At 42.5% G+C, this 19,740-nt stretch overlaps 1 protein-coding gene across 9 annotated transcripts in view; it reads left to right on the top strand.

The window, feature by feature from the left end:
* rnf220a (ring finger protein 220a) overlaps positions 1-19,740 on the top strand; it is a 161,561-nt gene that overhangs the window by 114,278 nt on the left and 27,543 nt on the right. For 5 of the 9 annotated variants that reach the window (XM_027283784.1, XM_027283785.1, XM_027283786.1 and 2 more), the window contains 6 exons: positions 1,768-1,897; positions 8,722-8,770; positions 11,875-11,970; positions 14,624-14,666; positions 16,811-16,935; positions 17,897-18,026. In XM_027283784.1, the coding sequence (XP_027139585.1) occupies positions 1,768-1,897; positions 8,722-8,770; positions 11,875-11,970; positions 14,624-14,666; positions 16,811-16,935; positions 17,897-18,026 (573 nt within the window). Of the gene's footprint in view, positions 1-1,767; positions 1,898-8,721; positions 8,771-11,874; positions 11,971-14,207; positions 14,475-14,623; positions 14,667-16,810; positions 16,936-17,896; positions 18,027-19,740 lie in introns of those variants that run through there. The other 4 variants (XM_027283787.1, XM_027283791.1, XM_027283790.1 and 1 more) reach the window with 3 other exon arrangements.

Raw genomic sequence — 19,740 nt, 5'->3', positions numbered from 1 at the left:
GCAGGCATATATTTGTGTGCATGCCTCTGTGTGTGTGTGTGTGTGTGTGTGTGTGTGTGTGTGTGTGTCTGTCCTCCAGGTGTGTGTTTGTCTGCAGAATAGAAAGAGCCCCATCAGCTGCAGACAGGGATTGGATCTTTCTTTGTTTGCTGTGGCGGATGGCGACGACTTCAGCATGACTCAAATTATCTTGTCAAAGCAAAGAAGGGGAGAAGGAGGGGGGGAGGTAGAGAAAGAGAGATGGAGAAACAAGGGGAGAAAGGGAAATAAAGTGATGGTGGAGGAAGAAAGGAGAAAGTGATGAGGCAACAGAAAAGAAAAGAAAAAAGAGGGAGAGCCGGACAATGAAATAATCAAATGAGAGATGAGAGATAGAAGGAAGGAGGAGAGAGAAATGAAACAAATAAATGGATGGTAGGGAGCAGAAAATTAGAAATGGATGAGGCTGGAGAGAGAGCGCACGAGAGGGATAGGTGTGGAGGAAAAAAAGAGGTAGAGAAAGAGCGGCAGGGGGAGAGACAGAGAGTAATCGATTACCTATTTTTCAAAGTCACTTAACGTGTCCAGTGCTGTGGCTCTGTTAAGTAGCGGTTGAGGAGAATGGGAGCCCGGTATGCACACACACGCTCTGAAACAGGGATGGGTGGGGGCAAGTGTGTGTGTGTGTGTGTGTGTGTGTGTGTGTGTGTGTGTGTAGCCGTGTGTGTTTCCTACTAGTTGTCTCTTGATGAGTTCTCTTGCAGGAAACTGTTCTGACAGACCAATATGTGAGCAAGGATATGTGTCCCCAGAGGGCCGCATGTGCATGTGTATGTATGTGTATGTGTGTGTGTGTGTGTGTGTGTGTGTGTGTGTGTTTGGGTGTGTGTTTATTTATGTGTGTGTGTGAGAGAGAGAAAGCGAGAAACACCAAAGATGAGACGGATTGGGAGTCCCCCGTACCTGGTCCTCTTGTTGCCGTGGTGACAAGCAGTCTAAACGGGATATCCTGGCTGAGGCGGAGCCGATTGTTCTTGGACTATAAAAAGCCCATTTGATTGGCTAAATACAGGAAATCAGGAAGTGTTCTCCAACATTAAGCACTGAGGCACTTTCAACAGATGTTATTTTTAGCCAACTCAGACAGACACAAAGGTAAACAAAAAAAGTAGGATGTATACTAATATACTTACGCACACATGAGGAGGAGGAGGAGGAGGACTATAACGTGAAAAAAACATGCTCTCTTACACAGGCACACACTCCCAGAGAAACACAATGAGTCGCACACTAACACAGGCACACAAACAGGTGGGCCCCACCCTGTGCCCTGCTGATCAAGGACAATGAAGTGAGGTAGTGTTGGCAGACTCTATACAGCATTATCTCATCCATGGCTGACACTTCTTTAAATCTTCTTTGACCTGAGAGGACACGGTGGAGACTGTACAGCACTCTATTCCTCTTTTTGCCTGTGTAGAAAGCAGAATTATAATGGACATGCACTTAATGTGTGGGATTTTAGAGAGCAAAAGCACAGCCAAAGCCTCGGTGCGAGCAAGAATACACAATGGTGAACTTTTCTTGAGTGTCCTCAAGTACTGTAATATACTTGCTCTGTGCAGTTTTATGCATTTGTGCAGTACTTCACCTCAGATAAAAACAGATGAAATGTGATGATTAGTAGCCACTGGAGGTTTGTTAAGTGTTTGGTTGCCTGCTTCCCTGTTCTGTCTTTTTCACATGCTGATGTTTCTACCTCTGTCTTGCTTCTTATGTTGTCTCCAGGTAAAAAGAAGATGTCCCTCTATGACAGCCAGGCGCCAATCTGTCCCATCTGCCAGGTGCTGCTCAGGCCCGGAGAGCTCCAGGAACACATGGAGACCGAGATCGAGAGGCTAGCTTCCATATGCCTCAGGTAGGGTTCAAACAACTGTCTATAATTCGCTCACACATACATCACGCACATTAATGTACAGTAGGTCAAAACAAAGTTCAAACTCCAACTGGATAACTGAAGTAGTAGTAGTTTTCCACACCAGTCCTAAATATTAGAATATTAGAATATATTTTATATATCTATCTATCAATGTTAGACACCAAACTTTCCTTGAGGTATTTTTTTATTAATATCCCTCACCGCTGAATGTCAAAAAGCATGTCCTCTTTATTTGCTGGAAAAAGATACTGATGTAACAGGAAAGGTAAACAAGATTTTTAAGACGAATGCTTCACTGGCTCATAAAAATGAATATTTTTTGGCACGGGGTGAAGGCCGAGCTTCAATTCAGCTTTTATGTCAGGTTCACTGACTGCTATTCTTTCCGAGCGCAGATTTTGGTGCCATAAATCTGCATAAAAGGCAGAGGCATGCCATCGACGTAACACTAAGTGTTTCCTACAGGGATTAGGATTCAAACCTGTGACCTCAAGTTCACCACCGCCCCCTTCTTCTCCTCATGGCAGTTGCACGAGCTGTTTTACGGTGGATAAATCAACTCGAAGCCCTTTTAACGATGGGACACAACCATTAGGATCCATATTTCACCTTGACCGCACGTCTGGCTGTGTGTACGTGGGTGTGAGTGAGTGTGTGTGTGTGTTTGTGTACATACATGTGTGGCCTGTGTGAGGTGGTGTTTGTGCGTGACCCGGTGTCCACCTTAGCGGCCCAGCTTTATGATAGTCCCCATTAACCCGGAGGAACAGGGCAACAGATAGCGTCACCCCACGTGGAAATCATACTTCATTTACCCCTGTTTACACCTCCTGTGCCCCTCCTCCCATCTGTCCACATACTGTACGAGTCCTCCTCATTCCTCCGTCTGTTCTCCTCGTCTGTCCTCCCTAATCCTCCCTCTTATCTCCTACCTTGTCTTTCTTTTCCTGTTTATATCTACTCTTACTCATTTCCTCTGTAGTCCTCCTCTTTACAGCTATCTATGTTTGTCTCCAACCTCTCTTTTCACTCCATCTTCTTCTTTGAGAAGCTGCAAACTAACATGAGACCAAAGCAGCGACCTGGGATAAATCCATTGTCCTCAGGGCGAACGGGTCAACATGTATTTCTTCCTGGCTTTGTGAGGAGGAAAGGATGTTTGTAAAGACAGCAAGTTTAAAGATACCGATTAGTCTGTGCACAGATGATGATTCCATACATCAACAATGAATCAAAAGAATCATGAAAAAAGGGAGAAGGGTGCTGATAAATAAAGAAGAAGTCAATGGAAAAGTTGGGATGGGAGTAAGGGGACGAGACAGACGTCTTAAGAACTAACATGAAGAGAATAAAAACAAATCTGACAAAATCAAAATGTCCGCTTGCTTTTTCCTGAGCATTCAGACATATCTGGTGGACAGCGCATAGAGTTTGCTCAGTTGTCATGGAGATGGTTTTAGTTATCCAAAAAAAACAAAAAAAACAATAGAGAATAGAATAGATCGAAACAGAGCAGAGAGCTGAGATCGGGTCATCCATCCATCATTGTCTGATGATATGAGGTATGGGTTTCAATAATTAATAAAGGTTAGTAGCCTGCCCTTCCCTCTGTGGGCCTGTGTACACACTGACACACACACACACACACACACACACACACACACACACACATGTGGTTATTTAAGGAAATGGCGTCATCCCCACGGTGAGATGGGATGGTGGCTAACGTCACGGGTGGATGATTTAGCTTTACCGTCCTACACATACACACACCACGATGAAAAAAAAGAGAGTGGAGGAAGAAAAGAAGAATGTATGGGCAAATATTTTTATATATTTTGATAGAAATGTTCCTTTACACACACAAATATCTCTGTATGCATGTCAGAGGGAGTTGAATAAAAGCAGATAGTGTTGTGTATGTGTCTGTGTGTTATATTACAAAACCAGCCTCATTCTATAACACACACACACACACACACATCCTCTCCCTGGCTCTCTGCATGGTAGCAGCCATCATTGAAAGTGACAGTGGGAATTTGGTCCAATTTGTAGTAAATCTGCCTTTAATGACGACCAGCGCTCGCTGAATGAAAGAACTGTGGGTATGAAAACGAAGGTGTGTGTGTCGCATATGTGCCTGGTCTCCGCTATATTCTATATTCTGTTCTTCTGTTCTTCTGTGTGTATGTGTGTGTGTGTGTGTTTGAATTACAACTGCCAACCTGTCGTCTCTTGTGACTCTGAGCTCTGTCGCTGGTTCATGGGCCACAGCTCCTCATGTAAGAACATGGAAATCACACACAGACAGCTGAGCAAATGGAAATCTATCATGCCCTGTACATATCAGGTGGCTTGTGGGGGCAAAGTAATCTACATACCCCATCACCCATTCCTCTTACTCCTCCTCCTCCATCCTCCATCCTCTTCCATAATCAATTCACCTCCACAACAGCGCGCTAGCATTTCTCTACCAGATGACACAAAAAGGCAAAAAGCAATCAGTGTCTTAAGGTTAGCATCATCCCTCCATTCCTCCCAACTCTCTCTCTCTCTCTCTCTCTCTCTCTCTCTCTCTCTGTTTGGAGTGGAGGTGGGAGGACCAGGGGCCTCTGCTAGCTGTCAGTCAAACTCAGTGTGTCTCCAGCAGGATTGATGCGGATTTAACAAGGTTTGTGGAGGGTGGGAAGTTTTACAGAATGGAATTGCTATCAAATTACTAATCAGCCAAATCCAAACTGGTGCTGCTGACATGGAGACCGGCCCAGAGTAAACACAGTCACTGAGATAATCTGAACTACTCAAAACGAAATACTTTCACTTTGATTATTTAATCAATCGTTTTCTCTGTGTTGTAATGATTTCAAATGGATTTTGAGGTTGCTGGAAGGCTGACTCATTTATCAGTTTTTCATATGTTTAGATGGAGAGATTCAACAACAATAATGTAGAACTGGCGCTGCAGATCACAACAGACAATCAGACAATGAGCAGTAATTAAATGGAAACCACAAAGATCCTTCATCTTATTCAAAAGATTTCCTGGAATCACAAACAAAATACTGGAAGCCTATGATGATGATTCCTCACAAAGTAATGCAGATTAATGTGATGGAGGAACAGGAGTTCTGAAGCTCTGCATCAAGACATTTGTAACCGTCTTAATAGCTTAACACCTGTTTTCAGGTAGAAAGATAGGAGTTCTGAGATAACAAAGTAATAGTTTTAATTTTAAAAAGCCTCTTTGTTTGTGCACAGTTTTCTACTTTTTTTCAAATATAAAAGCACACAATTACACACAAAGGTCAGCTTAATCACAAGGAGCACGACTCAGCCTGTAAGAAACACTGTGCTACAAACTACATGAATGGAGTGTGAAAGACTACCAAGCAGAGCTTTGTGGGAAATGTAGGATCCACTGTTTTTGGATGCCTCTGTTGTTTCCATTTTAACCTTTTTTATTATTTAAAAAAAACATTTTTAACCCGTCTCTTGCAAGTACCCCAACGTTATGGTACTAAATGACTGGAGTGTCCCTTTAAACTCGGACAGAAGGAGTTCAGCATGGCAGGAAATCATATTACAATTCCTTAATTGTTTTAATACTTACACTGCCTGTAATTTTAGTACTTACTTCCTTTGCTATTGTCTGTACAGTAATTCACTTTCAAACTCAAGAGGTTGTTGTCGTGTCCTACTGTATTTATTCCACCAGGGTTTACTCGAGCAGAAGGTGGAGCACGACAAATCACAGTCGTCTAAAATCATGGTGTAAATTAAAAAAGATTATTTTCCATCAAGTATGATCTCTGATGTCCTGACTTGTTTCAGTCAGTGGACAACAAAGTTCATCTCTTCTGTTTGGTTCTTTTTAGTTTTTGAAAGGCGAACAAAAAATCAAAAAGCTACATTTGACCCACCACCTGATCCCTCATGTGTCTGCTCTCTGTTTACGATCTCACGGGTTCTTGTCCTTCCTTTCGCTTTAGCAAGTTCAGAGAGGAGACTGCATGACTGCATGTCATCCTCACCCGTCTCCCCCTGTTCACACACATGCCTCATTACCACAACAAATTTTAAATTGCTTTGTCTCCCGTCTTTCTTTTTCCTCCTGTCTGTCTGCCTGCGTGTCTGTCTGTCTCTTTGCCGCTCATTTCCACACTCTTCTTCTCCTGGCTTTGACATGGCAGGCAGCTGGAATTTCCATCCCCATAACCCTCGCCATCAAAAATTCATAGAACCGGGCAAACAGACGTGTGAAGCCGAGAGAAGAGGCGGCGACACACCAACTCTCCCATCACTCCCTCTCTTTCTTTCTCTCGTTTTCTGTCTTCTTTCATCTTTCCCTCACTCGATCTCTCTCTCTCTCTCTTTCTCTCTCTCTCACTCTTTATGTCGCCCGCTCTTCCTCCTCCTTCACCGCATCTCTTTCTCTCTCACCTCACATTTCTTATCCTTTCTAACTCTTTTCTGCCCCCCCCCTCTCTTTTTCGCTCCCTTTCATGTCTCTATCACCCCCTCTGTCACTGTGGCAATTTTCTCCCATCATGACAGGCATGCAACTGCTGTCCTCTCTCTCCCTCTCCCTCCTTCTCTTGTCGCTGTTTGACACCGCCAACAAGCAGGTAGAGGTGGCTGTTATTGTTGATGCCTCTGCAGAGGTTCCAGGTAATGAATAAAAGAGAGATAGAGGGAGAAGGAGAGAGAGATGACAGAGACAGAGATAGAAAAGAGAGGTGGCGGCGTTGGTTGTGGGGTGGTGTTTGACAGATTCCCCTGCATTACACAGCAGCTTGACTGTGTCACCCATGTTTATTCTCTTTGTTGGTGGAGGTGAAGCCAGCTGCTCAGCTTTGGCACACACACACACACACACAGTAGCAAGACAATATACAGATGCAAACGTACATCCACAGAGCACAGACATGTTCACCCCACACAAAGGCATTTAATACATACATACAGAGACACTACTGTCTCTACTACTGTACACTGTTTGCATGCACCACACTCGTTACAGATCATAAAAAATCACATCAAATTATGACTAATGAAAACTAATGTGACTAAGAATATAACGAAAAATAACTTACAGTTAACTACTTACAGTAATTTGATTTTTTTTACATTTTCCAGATGTGTTGATCCTCGTGTTAGTTGTTTTAATTGTTAATTTGTTTATTTATCTCTCGCCAAATATATGTCAAATACTGATGTCTGAGTATTTATATATTATACTGGCTGTTCTCTTGGGTTGGGTTAGCTGATAGCAGAGCGATATCATAGTTGCAAAGTTGTGCTTTAGTTTCACAATTGGGGCGGAGGTTACGATCGATTGCAATACGTAATCTACACAAGCGATCCAATTAAATCTCTCTTGTAATTATACCACCTCCAACATATTCTGTTCCATTCAGAAGTCTGTCACGTTACAGAAATAAAAAATAAAAAACACGCTCCAATTGCAATTTCATGGGGCTTTTAATGAGGCACTCAAAAATGGTCAGAATTGATTCAGCAGAGGCTGATAAATTCCGACTTTACCTCTAAAAAAAAACACAGGGTCATACATTTCCCATAATGCAACCAGAATCTTTTTTTATCAGACCCTCCATTCCTGGTAAACATCTGTATCTTTCAAATTTTTTGGCTTTCTGCCACATTGAAACAGAATACGTTTGCAAAAATCTGTCTTAGAACAACGAAAAAATAAAGTCAGGCGTCCATATGTATATATACTCTTTGCTCGCTGTAATCCTCATTCCCTCATCGACCATGAGACAGTGCAAACAGGAGACATGACATGAACCATGCTCCACATCACAGAATGTGTATCAGTAATATATACATTCACAGTACCTCCATCCTTCCCTCACTCTAACCCTGTGCAGCTGTGCATTATGTTTGTCTTGTTGCCTTCTTGTGCACCACTTTGTAAATTCTTCTCTCAGATAAGTGACATATAAATAAGGCTTCTGATTCTTATGATCCACTCATCCATCCATTGAAAAAGGAAATCCCTTGTCTACCAAGGCATGCTGTCAGATTAGAGGTCACGTTCAATTCACAACCTCTCGTCTCGCTTTGTCAACGTCAAGCCTGTCGCAAAGCTTCAAGAAGCTTGGAGAAATTTATCTTTGGGTTCGTGTGAAAGTCAGAGAGAGAGAGAGAAGAGAAGGAGGAGAGGACAACAAGAAATGAAATGAAGGAACAACAGATCAGTCGAGAATGAGGAGGGGAAGAAATGGAAAGAATAAAAGTGTCAGAAAGAGAGATCAGAAATAAAGTAACGTGAATTGAATCTGTCTGTTTTATTGACAGAATAAAGGCTTGTTGATATATTTGACTTTCTTTCTTTCTTTCTTTCTTTCTTTCTTTCTTTCTTTCTTTCTTTCTTTCTTTCTTTCTTTCTTTCTTTCTTTCTCTTTGTGCCTCTCCTTACCTCTTTCCTTTCTTCCCTATAATGTTTACAAGTCGTCCAGTTGTCCTCCACATATTTCACAGTCAAAGTCACCGCGGGCTTACTGCACTGACAAATCAAATCACAGCAAAATCACTTATTTCCTGCCTTTGCCACTGTAACAAACGACATGTGTGTGTGTGTACGTGAGAATGATTATCCTTTTAGCCAGTCCAGAGATTAAATTGAGTAACTCTATGATTTGTGGTAATAATTTGAATTAGCATCAAAGAGAAGCAGGACAGTATAATATCTTCAAAATGAATGACCTGTCAGAAATGTGTCCAGACCAGATTGACTGACACAAATCTAAATTCTGTTTTGTCTTCTTTCTCTCTTGCAGTAAGAATCCCTCACCCAAGGATGGAGCAGCCACTCCAGGAACCCCCAAGGTGAGATGAACCTCCATTTCTAATATTTGGAATATTCATTCAGGCTAAAATCAAGTATATTTAAATGAATTGAAATGTTTTTTGTGCTCTAAAAACTTTATTCCCATTGATGTAGTGCAAAAAAAGAGACATGTTTATATGACTGAATATAAAATCAGATGTGTGCACAATAAAAACATGATGACACTTTTTCAGTGACATGTAGTGTAGTTGTGTACTATCCAACTCAGAGGTGTTACTTCGAAGCCTCTAATCCTCTCTGCTGCACTAAGGGGAAATCAGCTGTACTGTAGGCCTCTGTCTTACATATCACACACACACACACACACACACACACGTACCAGTCTCCTATGGTCCAACAGGCAGCAGAGCCAAGAGGCACTGTACTGTGATTGTTCCAATTAGAGACACCGAGATGCAGACAGAGAGAAAAGGAAGAAAAAATAGAAGAAAAGGACAGAAAACGTCAAACTGTAAGAAGACAGATTCATGATTCCATCAAGTCAGGCATTCCCTGCTGTCTGCATCCATTGACTCATCTGAACACATCACTAGCTGCCAGACTAAGAACACTTTTAAAAAAAGGAAAGACCTTTCTATATCCTCTGCATGGTAAACGGTCTGGATGAAGTTTCCTGAAAGTTTCCTTGAAGCAATCAAGCTTCATCGCCTCGCGTTTGTCTTGATTTCTACTAAAGAAGATGAAAGTCAGATGCCCCCCTGCAAAAGAAAAGTTCACGCGACGTGCACATGAATCCAGCATAAGAGCTCTAAAATAATTTAGGGGGGATTCATTCTCATTCCCACACACCTTTGGGTGCTGACCCAGGCTTAGAGCAGCACTCACAGCGCTGTGGGTGGGCTCGTACTTGAGAAAAAGGCAGACAGAGCAGAGCTCAGCGCTGGCCTTCTTCTCCGGCCGTGACTGTGCATCTCACCGCCGTTGTTTAGTATTCAGCGGCAGGCCATGGAGAATGGAGAGGGCCAGTCTGAAGCACATGGGCCTGTTGACGTCGTCTCCTCCCCGGTATGCACCACACACCCCTGTTAGACCGGAGATTAACCCCAATGCTCCTCCTTTCCTTGGTGCTCAGCCTGCTTTGTGTAGTCCTTGCCAGGCTAAGGTGATTGGGTTAGACTGAGAACATATGCTATCTGAATGGCCACACACTCTTGCCCATACACACACACACACACACACACACACACACATTGTATATTACACCACACGCATGTAAAAAGATTGTTGCATGCCCTTTATCTCTTTGCCTCTTTTAGATTTGAACATTTCACAATCCAGATCCTCAGACCTAATCGTCAAATTTAGATTTGAAATATCTGTGTCATGAGGTGTAAATCCAGTTTCTCACCTGAATGTAGCTTTGAATGCAACCTTTTTTGTAGCTGAACTCGTTGCATGTTGATTTAATTGGTTGGTTTAAAAGACCAAAATTTCAATGGGAGATCTTCATTTATAATCTCTTTGCAGAATACCGTTAAATGTCATATTCTAATGATAAAACTTAAGCATATTCCCAGAACGCCCCCAGGTAAATGATTCCTGACCTTTTTAAAACCTGAGTAAAAGAGAAGAAGAAAAAAAAAAGAAAGACCACACACACACACACACACACATACACACACACACACACACACTCATGCAGAGGCATAAAAACATCATGCATAATGTCCAATTTACTGTGGCAGCACTGGAGGTTGGTCATTTCTCACATATTATTATTAGATTACTGCTGTCGAGCACTTAAGCCTCTGCTCTGCCCCTTTCCACTTGATTAATAGGAGACGACTGTAAATACAAATATTTCATGGCTGCCTTGTAAAAAAAAAAGCAGCACAGGCACACGAGAAAATATCAGCACACACACACACACACATGCGCGCACAACCAGAGCTCTGTCATAACTAAGCCTTGTAAAAAAGCGATATTGCTCCTTATTTCTTCCCGTGTTCACTTTCTTTTACATCATTATCTGCTTGTTTCTCATTCACTTGAGGAATTCCCCTGATTGTCTTTGTCACAGAGTGGGTTAGAAGAGGATATCGTTTTATACGTGTGTGTCTGTGAGAGTGTGTGTGTGTGTGTGTGTGTGTGTGTGTGGAGTGTTGTGAGACAGATTTATGGACATGCAGTGTCCCGTAATGTCAGACAGTTACGCTCCTCCTTTTCAGATGTTTATCCTTCTTCCCCTCTTTTCAATCACTCGTTCTTCCCTAACTCCTCTTAACGTCCCATAAACATTAACTCTAATCAGTGGAAGGGACTTTATAGACAAAGTCAGGCAGGTTACAGTCATCATCAATGACGTGTAGGTCTCAGCATCTGTGGCAATAACACTCTCCAAGGGTAAAGATTCCTCATTCCTGTTTTTTTTTTTTTCTTTTGTGTGTTAGAGATCTGTAGTAATATGTCATACAGAAATACACTTAGACAATCAGTTCTATTCATTTAATGTAATTGTGTTGCAGTTTTATCCAACACTTTTCAGCCTACAGTACTGAAAAGTACTACACTCTTTGACTGACACTTCAAATCCTTTCAGTTTACACTAATGGACTAATGCCTTTCAGGATATACACAGTGCCAGCAATGTCAGGAATGACACTTCAACTCCTTTCATAAATTCTTCAAATTCAATGTGTACTTCAGCTTAACTCAGCACTTACATTTAAATTGCCACTTCAACTTCATTTAATACTTAGTTATACACTTGAACTTTTTATAGCACTTCCATTGTAACTGTCCAAAGTCTTTTATCTTTATTTTAGACTTTTATTATTTGTATTTTGATTGTCATCATTCAAATGAGCCTAACTAAGGTGTGTGTAGAAGCGTCCAGTAGTCTTATCTCTCCGACAGTGAAATGATATCCGTTTCCTTTTATATTTAAAAAGAAGACAAACTGAAATTACTCTTGGCTTGTCCATGTTTATTGATTATTCCCATGCAGCAGCTGTCAAGCGAAGACAGGTTCTCCTGTAATCATTGCTCCAGAGGTGATAATATAACGAGATCATCTGCGTAGAGAAGACATTTTATTTCTCTCTCTCTTTCTCTCTCTCTCTCTTTCTCTCTCTCTCTCTAGTCAATGCTGTTGTCGGTGCACATCAAGCGAGAGGGGGAGTCTCCCGTGGTCTCGCCCCTGTCCTCTGAAGACATCCACCACTCCGACAGATACCAGGTCACACTCATGGACACACACACATGCACACACACACACAGAAGGGTTCAATAGTTTCTTCATATAATTTAGTTTTTGTGAAATGGATCCTTTATTTTTTCCCCTTCATTATATTCCATGTTGCATTCCATATTATAATATACTGTGTATTAGTAAGTACTAAAATGAATAATAACCAATGAGGCAGCTGTTCAATAATGACCAAAAGAACAACAGTCAGCCATTACAGTTAGAGAATGTACACATTGTCAGGTATCACCTGCCAGCCAATCAGGGTAAAGAATCCTTAGTTTAGTAATGTTTTAAGCTGAAATGACGTCTTCTGTTTATGTCACACGTCTGATTTATTTGTTAAATGACAACGTTCACCTTCTATATTATTTTGCTTTTGATCGACCGCTGCATCAGACAAAATGTCAGTGATGTCCTCCTCCAATCTTCATTAAGTCGAGCACATACACATGCTCAGCACTGCTTTTTTTTGCCGTATTAATGTAGCAAATCATGAGACTTCCACAATCAAACTATTGAATCAAACTATGAATTTCCCCTAATTATGACAGACGTGTAAGAGTACAGCAGAGGATTGTGGTAGATTTTGATTTTTTTTACGCCCTCTCAGCAGTTAAGTTGACCAACAGGTCACTCCTCCTTAAATCTCACATGTCTTTAAAGCCATGCTGATTGCTTTTATCTCTTAAATTCATCAAAGTTTGTTCGGGTAATTCTTCCTGCCATGATGTATCTCTGAGTTAAGTGGGTTTCACCCTGCACACCATAAAATAAGAACTATTAAGTCCATGCAGACGTTACATCCATACGTTCCGGATGACACAGCTCATAAAGACCTTATAGCGATAAAGTAGATTTTCTCATTAAGTGAAACTGCTGAAATCACCTTATATTATACAAATGATTAAGTCAATGGTGACTCTTTTTACCACTCTGAGAATGAACCATAATGGCAGACTTTGCCACCTTCTCTCTGCCTGTCAGTCCGTCTCAGTGCTCTTTACCTCTCTACCTCTTCCCTTCCTCTAAAAACCTGACCTATCCACAGCCATTCAGTGAGTGTATCATAATGATACGGTAGTAGTGGTGATGCGAGGCAAGTGGGCCTATAACTCAAGTGGCAGCGGGGGGAGGGCGGGGGTGAGGAGACGGATGGATGGCTAGAACAGAAGAAGAAGGCCTGACTGCTTGTCAGCTCTTGCTGATGGACGACAGACCGACAGTGAGACAGGACTGAACCGCTGCCTACTCACTGTTACCGTGTCAAAGAGAGGGCATCCATATCTGTGACTGGGGTTGCTTTAGTCAGCATATAGCTAAAGACATACAGGCCTGTGGGTTTGAATCCCAGTGAACTAGAGGTGCACGTTCTGCAAGAGGCACTAGTGGAGAAAATGAAGAAATCTCACCTCTCGTAATGTATTTCTCAGTGTTCTACTGCTAATGATAAGAGTGTTGCCCTAAATGACACAGGGAATCAACGCCAGGCATCCTGAACTACCCACGACCCCAAATGTGTAATTGAACTGTACCCCACAGTTGCCAGTGGTGGAAAGTATCTGACTACAGTTACTAAAGTACTGTACATAAGTACAATTTTGAGGTACTTTTACACACTTTATACTTCTACCCCACTACGTTTTTAGTTTGCAATCTACTTTTACATTTAAAAAGTTTGAAAAATACAAAAAAATATTTTGACAATCTAATCTTCTTTCCTACCCAAATAATCTTGCACAACCTCTGGGTTTATCTTGTGACCCTTTGAGGGGGCCATACACAAACTAACAGTATTAACAGTAAAACAGTGTAACATGTTAAAATATTTCAGTTATATTTTAGTGTTTATACACTTTTGATACATTAAGTCGAGTCCAACTGATTGCTGATAAATATCTCTGGTAATATCTCTAGTTCTACTTAAATAATTTAGTCATTTCACAGTGTTGTGTTTGCACTTTTACTGAGCTAATGGATCTGAAAATTACTGACAGTTGCATAATAAAAATGAATGTCTGATTTTTAGCAAAAAAAAAAAACAATGTAAGTCATTTGCAGAGAGAAAAGCTGAGTTTCCTCAATATAAATATATTGAGTAAACTCCTCTAGTGCCACTGTATCAGTCACAGCAGTGTTGTGATCGTGCTGGAGAACTCACTGATTGACAGGAAACCCTTTCATGAAACTCGTTGCTCCCCCCTAGTGGTCGAGACGCGGCACAACACGTGACGTCCCACTGCTTCCGTCTCCAGCGCGTCACATGATCAAAACAAGCCAACATGGCGTCGGACATGAGTAGTTTGTGTCGATACGGGCGCCACTTTCAATCCTTTTCCATCCGGATTTAAAAGTAGACGGCAGCGTTAGTTTGCACCGATGTGTCGCGTCAGGAAACGCGGGCGGACAGTTTACAGCAGCGAGTTTTTGGCGGCTGTACAATGAGCTGTGAATGAAGCCTGACAGTCATGGAGGAGGTGGAAAACAATAGACAAGTAGGTTTGTTGACAGTGTGAGCAGAGCAGCCCGCAGCATCCAAAGCAATCCCATTGACAAAAGTTGTGTTTGCAGCTGTGAACATATCCTGATGCTTGTTTATGGTCTCATGTATATTTCCCTCCTCTTCTTTCCCCTCTGCCTGCAGACATTTTTACGAGTCCGAGCAAACAGGCAAACAAGATTGAATGGTATGTACACAGACCGCTTCATCCGCTGAGTGATGCTAAATATTGTTTATTAATACACTGTGTGTGGCTGCCATGCATTGATCCGACGTAAATGTTGTTATTAAGAGTTTATTACTTTGCTCAGGCTTGTTTGGTTCTGGAAAAATACAGAGTTTTACTGGAATGTCAAAACTTTATGGATATGAAGTTTAAAATATATTGTAGCATCTCAAGTTTTTATATACGGAGCAGTAAATGTCCATAAGTTAAATATGAATGTATATAAAATGAATTATGAAATGAAGTAATGTCAAAATTGTTTGGTCATACATTGACTATATCATATCATGTGTTTCCTGATTCATGTGTGTTTTAATGTAACGGGACATATTTTATTTGGGTATGTTTGCCGACACAAGTCAGTTATTCAGTCAGTGTTCCTCAAGTCTTATCTATGGTGATGACATATGTTTTGCATCGGGAGCTTTCAGTGTGTTCATTTTTTTTGTAGTATATTTTTTTCAGTATGTTCAAAGCTCATCTCAGCTCTTAGTAGGCCGAGCTTGCAGTTTACCTGATGATCTTAAACAACACTTCCTGCTGTCCTCAAGTTATTTCCTGGACAATCAAAGACTCTTCTAACCTTCTGGACAGAGAAATATTCCAACTGTTGCATGAAGAAAAATGCAACAGTTGGATATATTGCATTAACCTGTTTACTAAGTCACATCCAAGCAGTCATGAATTACACATCTCTTGATATATAATATCAATCTATCTATCTATCTATCTATCTATCTATCTATCTATCTATCTATATTAAGATAACTACTGTAAAGGAAAGTAAAATAAAACTTTTTAATTTAACTTTAATTGAGCGTTGATGTTTACCGTCCAGATGGTTAGAGTCTTTGAGGGTTCTGAAAGTCTTGTTAAGTGATCTTCAGGATTTAGTTTTCTGGGTATTCACTGTTTGAACTGGATTCATATTTTATGTATCTTAAGCTCTGGAACTAAACTGGGTTGCATGACAAGAAATGTCTTGTTTTCATGAGCTTGTTTTACTTTACTTTCCAAGATGGTCTACAGATTGAACAGAGCTCTGCCAGCTCCCATGATATTGAAACACAATGATGTCTAAATAAACCTGAATGATTTCAAAATTGCCGCCTTTTTTTCGGTCTCCCCCGTCAGATTTTACAATCTCTATAACAGTTTGTATCAGTAACAGTTCCAGTCTTGAAGTGTGACACGTGGATAACTCAGCCTTTTTTAAGTCAGAGCCCATGACTAGAGCCAATGAAGACTTAGTTTAAACTTCGCCCTCCATTACTTTCTGTCTGCCCTGATGTGGAACCAGAAGTCATTCTCATGTGGGGTATAATGGCTGAGGGGGGGGGGGGGGGGGGGGGGGGGGGGGGAGGGGGGGGGGGGCAGAGATCCCTGCCGGACCTAATTAGCAGCCCTTTCCCTTCTCTATTTAACAACGCTCCTCTCGATTAGCGTCAGGGGAAAAGTAGCGAGAAGAAGGAGGCCGTTTCTCTCTTTAACCCTCCCGGCCTCACTCCCTCCATCTTCCTCCCCCTGCAGTTATGGCGTATCGCCTTATGTCCTCTCCCTCCATCCATCGCCACAGTCCCTCTTGGCCCCCTCTGCTTTCCCAGCCAGCTAAAAATTAATGTCCCTGCGCGCCATTTGCAGTTAAGAAAAAACGACAGAGACTCGGGGCACAATGACGGCTGTTCTGCTCTGTTAAATTTCTAATTAAATGTGTGTGTGTGTGTGTGTGTGTGTGTGGTGTGGGGGGAGCTGTGACAGGAGGGCAGGGGAGGAGACACAGAAGGAAAGAATAGCCTGGCTGTAGAGTGTAGGAAGAGGATTGAGACTGTCACGTCTGGGGACATCTTGTCATTTCTCTCTTTACACAGTTGAGAAGAGGCCGAGCTCAGCCTTCTCTCATATGCTTCTAGGCCTGTAAAGAATTGAGCTATATTATATTACGTATGATCCAATCATGGGACATTCATCTGACATAAATATTCCTCTGGTCTCTTTTAGCATCTCTCCTGTCAGATTCTTGTCCGAGGCGAACTTTAAACGGCGCTGACGTTAAAACGTGTCTCTGTCTTTTTCTTTTGACCCCCCCCACCCCTGTTCATTTCCAGCCCGTATAGGGAAGATGAAGAGGAGGAAGCCTGAGGAGGGGGGCCAGGTATGTCCGCTGTGCAGTGCCCCATTGGCTGGGAGCGAGGAGGAGATGAGTAGACATGTGGAACAATGCCTGATCCAGGTAGTACAATCCTGTCGGTCTCCAGTCGGACAGCCTGTCGACCTCTTCTCTTCCTGTAGATGCTGAGCAGTCACCTCTTTACTTCCCGTAGATGCTGTCCAATCACTTCTCTACTTCTTATCCCATATGACATGGTTGCATATTATTCATTGGCATGCAGCTCCTGTATGAGCACAATCTTTAGTACCCGTAGACTAGAGCTGATTTGGCTTTGCTTGCTGTAGTTGTACCCCAAACAAAAAACAACTCTGACTTCCTGTCAGAGTCCAGTCGTTGTTTCCTGTAGACTCTAAACAGTCACATTCTTTCCTAGAGTAGACGACGAATCATCACCACTCCTCCTGTACCTCCCTTCACTGACTGCTGTCCATTACACTAGCTGAGGAGACACTAATACCTCTTTTCTTGTAGCTGTACCATGCCATGTGAGCTATGCTCTCTTTATACAAAGTCCGGCCAAAGCTCCTTTCTTCTTCTTCTAATTGCTGATGAAGTGGCTTCATCATCTCTTTGCTGTGTATCTAAACTGGTGTTAAACATTTTTTGGCAAACGTGTCATGTCCTGCTGCCTTGTCACAGTCAAACATTAAACTACTAAAACAGCAATCTGAGGCCAAATCATTGATTACCTCCCAGTGCTAATGTGTAGAGGGCTTTCATTCCAAAGCTGTCACAGCAAGTTAAGTTAAGCCACAAAAAAACTCACTTTGGGCTGAATAAAATCAATTTGAAACTTTTCCCAGGTGGAATAGGCTTCATTAGAGCAGCAAGAAGTTCAGATGTTTAGTGCGGTTTGACATTTGCAAACAGTACAGGAGCTGTCACAGCTGGTCATGGTATGGTACAGCCAACACACCACTACTTCAAACAGTGAACTCATGTACTTAAATATGTAAGTAAGACAGATTCCTCGGTGGTATCTTGTGATTAACGTGTCCCTGTGTGTGTGTGTGTTTGTCAGCGTGAGGGTGCGTTAGGCGATGACGATTCCGCAGACATGGATGGAGAGAATGGGCGGGGCTTTGAGGAGTATGAGTGGGCGGGGCAGAAGAGGATCAGAGCCACGGCTTTGCTGGAAGGAGGCTTCAGAGGTACAAACACACACACGCCTCGCCTTACACACTACTACTGCTTTTATTTCCCATCAGCGTCTGACCGAGCCGTCACGGCTCCGTGCTTGCGTCCGGTCGCAGCAGAGTTAGCTGTATAGTAGACAGGCTCAGTCCAGATCCGAGTCTGCCTGTCTCCTCCTTTGGTTTGTTCACTCCCCTCGCTTCCTGTCCGGTGTGAGCAGTGTTAGTTCTGTGAGACCAGTGTTGAACGTGACCAGGGAGCTGTAATGGTGCAGCGTAAGCTGGCCCGGGGTTGGCACGGCTCAGCCTGGCTCGGCCCTACACAGCCCTCTTAGCACAGGGAAGGAAAACACATTTAGCTGGGCAATTGACCTGCTGGTCACCACTGTGTGTGTGTGTGTGTGTGTGTGTGTGTGTGTGTGTGTGTGCTCTAAGAAATGCAATTATAGGAGTGGATGGGTGAGCTGGTCACCGGGGAGCACAGCTGCTCTGTGACAAACACACCTGCAGCGCCTCCACTCAGCTCTCCGTCTGCTCTGTCTTTATTCTCAGATTCTTCAAACTAACTATTGTTATTACGTTGAATTAATTCCACTTTTAGTTTCTCGTGGGCAGAACTTATTTCGATTATATCAGAAATGATAACTAGATAACCCCCAAATATTAAACAACAGTGATCTGTATCCATTGAATGTTGTTTGTTAGCTGCGTACATCCTTTAGACTCCGAGGGGTCTTAATTGACATAAATGACATTTTAAGCTTTCCACAATTATTTTTTTATCAAGCAAGGTGTTGACTGGATTATCCTGTGATTCAGCTCCTAGACCACTCACAGATTATGGAGCTGCATTTTTATGATATATGCAACTAAAGATTATTTTAATAGACTGATGTATTGATTGCTTTTTCTTATTGATTGTTTTGATCATAAATTGTCAGCAAAACGGGAAATTCCAGTCACTCAGTCACAAGTTCCCACAGCGCAAAGATTTGAATCTTTGGAATTATACTACGCCCTTATAGATTAATTGTTGCAGGCTCTAAAGGCTAAACGTGTTCCGTGTATGCCACGGACACACAATGTAGTCACAGTTTAAAACCCCACCGGCCCCATCGTGGTCTGTCTCAGAAGTGTCCCAGAAGCAGGTCTCTTCTTGGCTCTGTTCAGAATATACGGCTGTTCTATTTTTGACGGACGCTGTAAACAGCATGCATCAACTCTTTCTGTTGACATAATTGTCTTTAAACATGCAGTATGCTGCACGATAGCTGCCCATCATGGCCTCAGTGGCGTTTGTGTGTAAAACACGGAGACAGGAAAAAGATTGAAGCACACCGTCAAGATGTGCACAGGTGGAGGTAAAGAGTGTCTGTCATCTCTAAAGAGGTTCTTTCAAATGCTCTGGGCTCTGCCTCCGCTTTCATGTGTCCCGCTTGCTGCTCGCCTCCCTCCTCTCCCTGTTCGATCCGTTGTTAAACACACACATGCTGAGCCTCACCTGCCTCCCTCTCTCCAACCCATCCATCCTGAGCCAAAGAGAGAGAGGAGACAAGACAGATCAATGTTGAAATCTCAACTAAACCGCTCCAAAGAGCGGCTCGTAAGGTGGGAGGTGGCTTCCCCACCCGTCCATCCATCTCCCACGACGCTTCTTCCATGCGCCCGTCTCTCTTTCACGTCGTTAAACAAGCAGACACAGGACCCTTCTGCCGCACTCTAATAGGGCACC

This window comes from Larimichthys crocea, chromosome X, assembly GCF_000972845.2.
Source record: "Larimichthys crocea isolate SSNF chromosome X, L_crocea_2.0, whole genome shotgun sequence".
Classification (NCBI taxonomy): domain Eukaryota; kingdom Metazoa; phylum Chordata; class Actinopteri; family Sciaenidae; genus Larimichthys; species Larimichthys crocea.
The sequence above is the reverse complement of the archived record's forward strand: the minus strand, read 5'-3'. Positions and strand labels throughout refer to the sequence as shown.